Here is an 11,314-nt window from a genome sequence, read left to right on the forward strand (position 1 = left end):
CCTTTCCTCTCGCACCCCTGGCAACCAACAAAGAAAGTTTCCATCCATATGTAAACCTTTCTTTGACCCTCCACAACAATGGACTAATACTATATTTGTCCTTCTGTGATTGACTTATTTCACTCGGCATAACGTCCTTCAAGTTCATCCATATTATGTGGTGTTTGGCAGGCTCTACATTATTCTATAGTGCTGCATAGCATTCTATTGTGTGTATGTACCATAGTTTGATCATCCACTTGTCCGCTGATGGGCATGTAGGTGGTTTCCATCTTTTTGCTATTGTAAATAATGCTGCGATGGACATGAGCGTGCATATATCTGTTCCTGTCCTGGCTTTCACCTCTCTAGGATATATACCTAGTAATGGGATTGCTGGGTCAAATGGTATCTTCAATTCCAGCTTTCTAAGAATCACCTTATTGCTTTCTATAGTTTTTTTTTTTTTTTTAAATCACTTCACAGTCCGACCAGCAATGTTGAGAGTCTCAATCTCTCCACATCCCTGCCAGCATTTGTTATTTTCTGTCTTGCTGAACCTTGTCATCAGTGCTGGGATGAGACAGTAACTCATTGTTGTTTTGATTTACATCTCTCTGATGGCCAAGAGTTGTGAGTGTCTCTTCATGTATTAGCTGGCCACCTGAATATCCTCCTTGGTGAAGTGTCTATTTATGTCTTCTGCCCATTTTCCAATTGGATTGTTAATCCCTTTGCTGTTGAGGCATTGGAGTTTTCTGTAAATCTTAGAGATAAGTTCCTTGCCAGATACGTAATTATCGGCAAATGTGAATTTGTTGCTGTCATTTTTGTCATGTGCTTTTTCATGGTGTTGATTTCTTTGTTCCATATAATTTTCTATGCTGAGCTCATTTTGTTTATGTATCGTGTTATCACTTCCTTCATTGCTATTTTTGTTGTTGTTGTTGTTGTTGTTGTTGTATGCCATCGAGTCAGACCCAACTCATAGCAACCGCTCCTTGGGTTTCTGAGGCAGTATCACTACGGAAGTAGATTGCCCAACCTTCCTTCCTCCGAGTGGCTATTGTTTTAGTATTTGCTAAATATTTTTGCTGGTCCTCTTTTTCATTTTGATGTGAAGGTTTATCATTTTTCTTTGAGGTTACACTGTGATTTATAGTTTTCTTCCCAAGTTTAGAACAGTCCGTCCTATCTTGTAGTTATCTTGACTTCCCTACTATCTAGAAGTTCTGTAATGACACAGATTTTTTCCCCTCTTTTTGGTTTGTAGTTGTTCTCATTTGTCAATTGGTGGTGTCTCTGGTTCCCTGTTTACAATCTTGTAGGCTTCTTTACTTAGGATACGTCTGTAGCTGGGTTGGTTTCTTGGTTACATCATCATGTGTGTTAAAGGTCAGTTGTAGTTGGCTATTGTTGTTTCTCTGTCCAAAGGACTCCCTTTAGCATCTCTTGTAAGGTTGGTCTGGTTTTAACAAATTCACTTCATTTCTGTTTATCTGGAAATGTCCTAATTTCATATTTGAGGGACAGTTTTGCTGGGTACATAATTCTTGGTTGGAAATTTTTGTTTTTTGTATATACCATCCCATTGTCTTTTCACCTGCATGGTTTCTGTTGAGAAATCCAAGCTTAGTCTTATTGCTTGCCCCTTGTAGGTAACTTTTTGTTTTTCCCATGTTGTTTTTAGGATTCTTTCTTTGTCCTTGGTTTTGGTAAGTCTGATGATGATATGTCTGGGTGATTTTCTTTTGGGGTCTATCCTGTTTGGGGTTCATTGGACTTCCTGAATGGATATATTCTCATCTTTCATCATACCAGGATAATTCTCTTCCAACAAATCTTCAACAATTTTCTCTGTGGTTTTATTTGTCTCTTCCTTTTCTGGAATACCAATTACACATAGGTTATTCCTTTTGATGGTATCCCATATGAACCTTAGGCTTTCTTCATTTTGTCTTGATCTTTTTTCTGATTTATCCCTTTGCAAAGATGTGTTCAGGTATTTGTCTTCAATCTCACCAATTCTGTCTCCTGTTGATTCAATCCTGCTCCTTTGCCTATTCCATGTCTATTTCTGAAAATTTAGTATTAATCTTTTGGATTTCTATCTGTAGATTTTGTATCATTTCTAGTTTTTCATCTGTCATTTTGTTCTTGTATTGTCTTTCAAAATTGTTCTAGGGTTTTCTCTGTGTTTTCCTTGATCTGCCTCTCAATTTGTTGAAAGTACCTAAATATAATTCTTTTGAATTCCTTATCAGGGAGTTCCAATGCTGCATGTTCCTCAGGGATGTGTTTTGGGTCTGTATCCTGGTCCCTTGTTTCTCCTGCTTTATCTTGCTTCTTCTTTGTGTGGACTGTGATGCTCTGTTGCCTCCAAGGCATTGTGACATTTTTGTGTTTATATTTAATTGGTGATTGTTGGAGTGACTTGCCCACAATTTTCGTTTTCTTTGTTTTGTTTGTATGTTATCTATGCAAGCAGGGTACTGTGCTGTGCTCCTCTATTCACTAGTTGACAGCACTTACACACTCACCACCTTTTTCTTTTCCTGTTGTCTGTCTCTTTTACATCCTTGCCGACCTTGGCAAACAGAGCCTATTCTTAGGTCCCTGGAATCCGAATGAGAATGCTGTCACTTTAAAATCCAAAATGATTGCAACTTGTAAAGGTTCAAAATGGCTATGCCCTTAGTCACTTTAAATATCCAAAATGGCCGCCATTTGTAAACATTCAAAATGGCTGCACCCTCAGTCACTTTAAATATCCAAAATAGCTGCCACATGTAAACAATCAAAATGGCTGTGCCCTCGATCACTTTCAACATTCAATATGGGTGCGCCCTCTGTCACTTGAAATATCCAAAATGGCTGCCATGTGTAAACATTCAAAATGGCTGCGCCCTCCGGACAGCAGAAAGTCAACAGCTCAGGTTTTCTCCCCCCTTTCTGTTTCCCTTCCTAGTCAGAGGCCACCAGCACAGTCGTCCCTGTAGCCATTGGTGACCAGGGCTGATCTTTAGGTCAATTCTCAGGTCCCAACACCACTTGGAAATATTCGGGCTGTTGTTCCATCAGAGTAGCTGACAAGCCGCAGCTCCGACCATCTCTGTACTCACTGTTTTCATTCAGGTTTTTCCACTAGTTGGTGCCTAATCCACTTCTGTATATAGTTCCTTTCAAAGCTCAGGGTTCCAGGATTATCTTCTGTATCTCTCTCAATTGATTTTTCTTTTCTTTATTGAAGAGGGTCTGTATTGCTTGTCTGCCTGTTCCTCCATCTTAGCTCCGAGATCTCTAGGAAAAATTTTAAGTTTGAAGTGTATCATCATCAGATTCTATCCTGAGAAGGATAAATTTGAGGGGACTAATATGGTGATGAGGAGGCTCTTTAGGAGAATATGGTGCTGATCCAGGCAAGATATGGTGAATTCATGAACAAGGCATGGCAGATAGAATGAGAAAGATGTCAAGGAAATAGAAACTACAGAATTAATATCAAATTTTAAATATTATCTTCATCAGCAAATGCTCATGAAACTGATGCCCAAGGAAGTAACACAGACAATAAATGCAGAAAGAACTCTTCCTCTGTGCTTCCCTTGCAGTTTGGAGACTTGATTATTGTGACACTTGCTTACAGTCTTTTCTACCATAAAGCTCTAAGCTTCTTGAGATCAAGAACCATACTACCAAATATTGGTCATTTGATACCAGCATGGAGCCTGGTATCAACAATGCCCAATAGATGTTTGAAGAGCAAATAAACGAACTTCTCCTGACTTCATAATCAGTGCTTCTTCCACATGCAGCACATGGCATGGAAATATGAAACCATCACTCAGGTGTGCTTTACCATCCAATTCCGTCTCTCCCCCTGAGGGAGCAAGAGCAAAGGACAAGCAGATATAACAGGTGGATGATGCTTTTCACTTTGCTTTCAAAGCTATGTCATTGCTTCCATTATAAAAACACATCATTTTCTCCAGAAGCCTACATTAAAATACCAATAATGAATATTTAGAATATAAAAAGGGGCCATAAAAACCTATTGTGATAACTGTCTCAGTGGTCTCATTATCCACAAATCTACATGATCATTTGCTTTCATGTCCCTTTTTATGTTGTTTAATGTTTTAACCTGGGTCACACTTTGTTCTTCCGCACAGATACGTAATGCCTCCTGCTTGGCCCTTTCAAGATGGATGGGAAAACTGTAGGAGAGCCTACTCAAGTGGTGTCTAAATTCAAACTTTCCACCAAAGTAGACAGCACTGGACACTGGCTGGTGGAAGATCATGCTCGGATATGGGAAGTTTTAAAGACAGAGGAGGTAAGACAACTCTACATGACATAGTTGTTATATTGGTAGTTTTGCTCAAACTATAATTCTTACTGTAGCTAGGACCAAAGGTCAACTGGACAAATCTTTATTCAGGGGCGATGGACACAGCCCTGAGTAGGTAACAAAAAGTCATTGGTGTGTCCGTTAGACATTAATAACTCTACCATGATTCAGCTGAAGGAGGTACAGCTGACAGCCAGAGCTTTAAAAAATGAGGAGGCTCGTATGTGTACAATCAGTACTTTAGACTCATATATCACCAGTGCATAGCCAGCGGGGATTCTCCATCCTGTCTTCTCTCTCAAGGTTACCCTTTTGTGTCCTTTTCTCTTTTAGGTCTATATTTAAAATTCATTTTTAGTTATTTGAAATGTTAGTGTGTGTGTGTGATTGAGAGGGACTGAGGAGGGTGTAAAAAGAGTGAGGGAGAGGGAGAGAGAGAAGAATGCCCTTATTTCCTCATTCAGAATTATAAATGATGCCTTATATTTTTCACTAAAGACCTGACTGTTCACTGAACTTGGGATATACTTATTTTATTTGTTGTAAAAAGGAAATGAAAACTAGAGGTTTGACTATATGGAAAAGAGTACCTCAGAGAAAGGTTCAAAAGCAAGGAGTCTAAAACAAGTAATATGTAAGTAATATGTATAGCAATGTCATAGGGAAAACACAGAACACTCAGTCAGTGGTATTTTGGCTACTAGAAAGACTGGCAACTATTTTCTGAGAGGCTTTACCCTGATCTTGATTAATGGTCTAGGATTTAGTTCTTAGTTTTAAAGCCTAGAACTTTCATTTTCTCAAAAATCTGAGAGCAAATCCACCTTTCTGGGAGCAAACTCACATTAAGTTTTTGAGACTTATGTATAAATTATTATATTATTATTATTAACATTTCTTGAGGTGGCCCCTGACTTATGGTGACCCCATGCATAACGGAATGAAATGCTGCCCAGTCCTGTTGCATCCTCATGATTGGTTGTGGATCAGACTGTTGTGATCCATAGGGTTTCATTGGATGATTTTCTAAAGTAGATTGCCAGGCCTTTCTTCCTAGTCCACTTTGGTCTGGAAGCTCCACTGAAAACTGTTTAGCATTGTAGTCCATTAACTAATAGAAGTATAACAGTTTCGTATCCTGAAATATGTAGGTTAGAAAGTCTGGTACATACTCCCTTTGTAGGCAAACCTAAATGGGAAATCAAACCATGGTGTGAGAGAGGCAGGCTTAAGATGGTGACCTAATCAGACAAAATATGCCATCCATCTACACCAAAGACCCTAGAAAACAAGTGAAACAGATGAAAAACAAATGCTGGAACCCTGAGGATCAAACAAAAGGGTAAAGAATTAGATCAAACAACAATTGGAAGAAACTGAATGAAAACAGCGAATGAAGAGAGATATGGAACAAAGGTACCATGCCAGCTGGCATGGCACAGTGTGACTATCTCAAGACAATGCAAGCAGCATTCCTGGATGAGGAGCACAGGAAGACTACCTCTTGGAATCCCTAATAGTACAGAGACACAATATTGGCTAATCTGGAGTGAAGCAGGGTGAGCAGAACATGAACCAGTTTGAAGGAAGGAAAGTGGATGAGAGCTTCAGGGACCTGGGTGACCACAGAGCAGGGAGGGAACCGTAAATAGGTATAGAACCACTCACCAACAGTGGTCCCTGGTCATTTGGGTTGAAGATCTAAATGGAAGTGAAGGTCCTTGGAGTGGTGGCTGGCGACACTGGACTCTGGGCAGCCTCTTCCACCTTGCATTGGGCCAGGCCAAGAATCTCATAGCCAGCTGTACTCATCCAGGAGAGCACCAGTGCCCATCCTGGTAACCAGCAACTGGAGGAGTATATTCTCCCCTTTAGCTTCCTGTCCTGCTGGTAACCAGAGGTGTGCCCTCCTACCCCACCCACCTGGTGACTGCTGATGCCCCCTCGCCAACCCCTCTGCTACCCAGTGGGCCAATCAGCCCCCCTCCAATTCCCTATGGCTCCCCCATCACTCCTTTGCCCCAGTGGCCAGCAGTGTGTGCTCCCATGGATTAAATACCACACACCTGCTGCCTCCATGATTGGCAGCATGTGCTCATGCCACCCACCATTCTATTCCCCTGACCAAGTCAATTGGTAGCAGTCTGATTGCCTTACCTCTCCTGCTTACCAACCCAGCCGAGCAGTGCTGGCCAATCACCACTCCCTTCCCACCCACTGACCCCTACCCAGTGAGAAGCAATGTCATCAAAACCACCTGCTTGCTGCTTGCCCTCCTACCCCTGGCCTGGCAAGAGGTGCAAGCAGTGTGACCATGCACATGCCAACCCACTGCTTGTTCCTCTCCCTCCTAACCAGTGAAGGTGGCCACTGCTCATGTGCACGTGTGCCCACCCAAGTACCATGTCCCACGTGTCCCAGCAAGATATGGCAGCATCATGACCCAACACACACCTGCCTGACACTTCTTCTCCCCTTGCCCTGCCTGCTGTTCATCCTTCCCTTCCCACCCTACCTGGGAAGGGAAAAACAAGTATGTGACCACTGACATGTTAGCCTACTATTCACATACCCTCACTGTGCAAGAGGTGGTGACAGTGTGACCATGTGCACACCTGCCTTCCACTCAGCCCTCATCCAATGGGAGGTGGCAACTGCATCTCCACTAGCCAGCCACACCTACCACACTTGCCTCCCTATGCACTTTGTGAGTGCTACTAGATCAGTGTGCCTAGAACCTGCCCAGCTCACCTTCAGCTGCTTCATATGACCAGCAAATAGAAACCAGCACTCACAGTCCCAGACATTACCCCACCCACCTACAGACATTATGAGCACCCTTGTGCTGCCAAACTAACAAGTAGAGTAGCATGCCCACCCTGCCTGCCCAGATATATCAAAACAACAAAAAATCAGAGCTAAGCAAACAAACATACAACCAATCAATAAATGCAATAACACCCTAATATCTCAGAGACAACAAACAAACAACATCAAATTATTCAAAGAAGCAGAACAAGATAGCTCAAGCAAGTGACCAAAATACAGGGCCAGAAATCTGCACTGAGGAAGAAATCGTAGTGGAACTATCTTATAAGGAATTCAAATGATTACATTTAGAATACTTCAACAGATCAGAAAGAGATCAAGGAAAACACAGCAAAACCAAGGAAAATGTAGAGAAAACTCTAGAAGAATTCAAGCAAATAACACAAGAACAAAATGTCAAAATAAATATAAAATTGAAATGATATAAATGCAGCAATTAGAAATAAAGAAGATTAACACTAAAATTCCAGAAATAGGTAACTCATTGAAAGGAAAAAGGAGTAGAATTGAATCAGTGGAAGACAGAATCAGCAAAATAGAGGACAGATCCCTTGCTACTAAATTGTTAGAGGAACAATCAGAAAAAAAAAGAATGAAGAAAGTCTAAGAATTATATGGAACAACATTAAGAGGAATAATTCATCCATGATTGGAATTCCAGAACAAGAAGAGACAAAAGCACAGAGAAAGTTTTTGAAGGTTTGCTGTCAGAAAACTTACCTGATATCATGAAGGGCAAGAAGATATCCACCCCAAAAGCTCAGCGAACCTCAAATAGGATAGATTCCAAAATAAAATAACCAAGACATATCTTAATCAAAATTTCCAAAACCAAAACAAAGAATACTGAGAGCAGCTCAGGAAAAATGAAGTGTTACCTACAAAGGGTAACCAATAAAACTAAGCTCTGATTTCTTGGCAGAAACCTTGCAGGCAAGAAAGGAATGGGATGACATATGTAAAACCCTATAAGAAAAAAATTACCATACAAGAATTATATATCCAGCAAAATTGTTACTCAAATACAATAGCAAAATTGGGAAATTTCCAGATAAACAGAAATTAAGAGAATTTGTGAAAACCAGATCAACCTTACAAGAAATGCTAAATGGAGTCCTTTGGAAAAAGAAACAACAATGTCAGACAACAATCTGAGATTAAACACATCACAACATCACCCAGAAACAAACCCAGATAAAGAATTTTCAAAAATAAAATAAAGCTACAAGACGGAAAATATGGAATCAGAGACATCAATCTGTAAACAATGACAACTTCAAAGTAAAAAGAGGGAATAAATAGTGTAGTTACAGAACTTTCATATGGAAAAGGAGTGAAGGCAATTTCAAAAAAGAACTGTTTTAAACATAGGAAGATAAAAGTAAATTTCAGGGTAACCACAAAGAAACTTTAAAAACCTTCTCACCAAAATAAAAAAGAGTAAATCCATAAAGACTCAGTAAACAGAAAATCAACAGCAGTGAAGCAAATGAAAAGAAAATTCATAAATAAAAAGAACTCAGTACTGAAAGTATATGGAACCATACACACCACATACCCACAAAAGCACACAACAAAATGACAGCAGTAAATTCATACCTGTTGATAATTACACTGAATATAAATGGATTAAATGCACCAGTCAAGAGATAGAGAGTGGCAGAATAAATAAGAAAACATGACTCATCAATATGCTGCTAACAAGAAACACACCTTAGACACAACATTACAAATAAGCTAAATATCAAGGGATGGAAAAATTATCAAGCAGATGGCAACCAAAAAAGAGCAGGTGTGGTAATAGTCAATCCACAAGAGAAAATAACCATAATAAGTATCTATGCACTCAATGAAAGAGCTCTAAAATACATAAAACAAACTTTAACAGAATTGAAAAGATAAATCGACAATTCTACAATAATAGTAGAAGAGTTTAACGCATAATTTTCTTTTCTTTTCTTTTTTTAAATTTTATTGTGCTTTGGGTGCAAATTTACAAAGCAAATTTCTTTTTCATTCAACCGTTTGTGTGCATTTGATTTCACTCCCCAGTTACCATCCCCAACCATAACAAACTTTCCTCCCCTTCCATTCCTGTGACTTCCCCTTCCCTGTGCCCTTCTTAACTATGCATTCCTATCTCTCTAGCTTTTCCTCTATTTTGAATACTGCCCCTCTGGTGTCTCATGGCTGATTACTCTAAGGGGCGCATCTTCCTAGAGTAGGTAACACACTGTTTTTGATGAAGGACAGCATAACTAGAAATAAACTCAACAAAGATACAGAAGATCTTAATAATACAATTAACCAATTTGATCTCTTAGACATATACAGAACACCAAACAACAGCACAGTGCACGTTCTTTTCCAGTACACTTGGACCATTCTCCAGATTATATCATATGTTAGGTAACAAAGCAAGCTTCAATAAATTAAAAAATATCTAAATAGTACAAAGCATCTTCTTGTATCACAAAGCTATAAAATTAGAAATCAATAAAGGAAGAACAAGGGGTAAAATCAAATACATAGAAAAACCACTGGGTAATAGAAGTGAAAAAATTCTGAGATTCAAACAAGAATGAAAACACTGTATATCAAAACCTTTGGAACATAGCAAAAGCAGTGCTCAGAGGTCAATTTATAGCAATAAATACACACATCAAAAAGGAACAGCTAAAATCAATACTCAAACAATTAGAAAAAGAGCAGCAGGGTGGGGGGCCTTCAGTCACCAAAAGAAATAATGAAGATTGTTGTTGTTGTTATGTGCCATCAAGTTGGACCCTGACTCATAGCGACCCCTCCTTGGGTTTCTGAGGCGGTATCACTATGGAAGTAGATTGCCCAACCTTCCTTCCGAGGAGTGGGTGGTAGGTTTGAACTACCAGCCTTGTGGTTAGCAGTCAAGTGCTTTAGGCACTATGCTACCAGAGCTCCTAATAAAGATTAGAGCAGAAATAAATGAAACAGAAAACATAAAATCAATAGAAAGAACCAATAAAACTAGAAATTCCTTGAAAGGATTAAAAAATCCACAAACCACTGCCCAAATTAACAAAGGAAAAGGAGAAGATGCAAATAATACAGATAAAAAATGAAATGGGTGATGTTACTACATCAACAGGACCAAATGACATAAAAAAGATAATAACAGAAGAACCACCTAAACTAACAGAAACTGAGGTAGGAAATTTGAGCAGACCCATAACAAAAGAAGTCTTTGAAGATGTCATAAAAAAAACTCCCAACCACACCGAAAAAGAATGGTTAGACAATTTCACTGGAGAACTCTACCACACATTCAGAAACGAGCTAACACCAATTCTACTCAAACTGTTCCAGAACATAGAAAAGGATGGAAATGAAGTAAGCATAACCCTGATACCAAAGTCAGGCACAGATACCACTGAAAAATAAAACTATAGACTAATATCCTTCATGAATATAGACACAAAAATTCTCAACAAAATCTTACCCAGTAGAATCTAACATCATATAAAAAAAAAATGCATCATGACCAAGAGGGATTCATACTAGGTATACAAGGATGGTACAACATTAGACAAGTAATCAAAGTAATCCACAACATAAATAAAAGGGAAAAAACTCACATCATATCAATCAATTCAGAAAAGGAATTTGATAAAATCCCACACCCATTCCTGATAGCAACTCTCAGCAAAATAGAAATAAAAGGGAAATTCCTCAACATAATTAAGGACATATACACAAAACTAACAATCAGTTTTATTCTCAGTGGAGAGAGACTGAAAGCATTACCCTTGAGAATGAGAACCAGGCAAGGATGCCCTTTTTCACCATTCTTATTCAATATTGTACTGGAAGTGCTACTCCAAGTATTAAGACAGGAAATGAAAATAAAAGGCATTCAGATTGGTAAGGAAGTAGTAAAACTATCCGTATTTGCAGACAATATGATTCTATAAGTAGGAAATCCTAGAGATTCTACAAGAAAGCTACTGGAACTAATAGAAAGTTTCAGCAAAGTAGCAGGGTACAAGATCAACATCCAAAAATTAGTCAAATTAAAGGAAACAAGGAAACCAATACCATTTATAATGTTGTTGTTGTTGTTGTTATGTGCCGTCGAGTCGGCCCCGACTCATAGCGACCCCTCCTTGGGTTTCCGAG

General features: G+C 39.1%; 1 protein-coding gene across 1 annotated transcript in view; it reads left to right on the plus strand.

Annotated features, from left to right (window-relative positions):
- Positions 1-4,183: 4,183 nt before the first annotated feature.
- Positions 4,184-11,314, plus strand: part of RGL1 (ral guanine nucleotide dissociation stimulator like 1) — a 289,687-nt gene continuing 282,556 nt past the window's right edge. The window contains exon 1 of the mRNA XM_007937674.1: positions 4,184-4,315. Within this exon, the coding sequence (XP_007935865.1) occupies positions 4,184-4,315 (132 nt within the window). The remainder of the gene's footprint in view (positions 4,316-11,314) is intronic.

The sequence above is a fragment of the Orycteropus afer genome, unplaced genomic scaffold (genome assembly GCF_000298275.1).
Source record: "Orycteropus afer afer isolate SDZICR_OR568_19922 unplaced genomic scaffold, OryAfe1.0 scaffold00043, whole genome shotgun sequence".
In the NCBI taxonomy this organism is placed as follows: Eukaryota; Metazoa; Chordata; class Mammalia; order Tubulidentata; family Orycteropodidae; genus Orycteropus; species Orycteropus afer.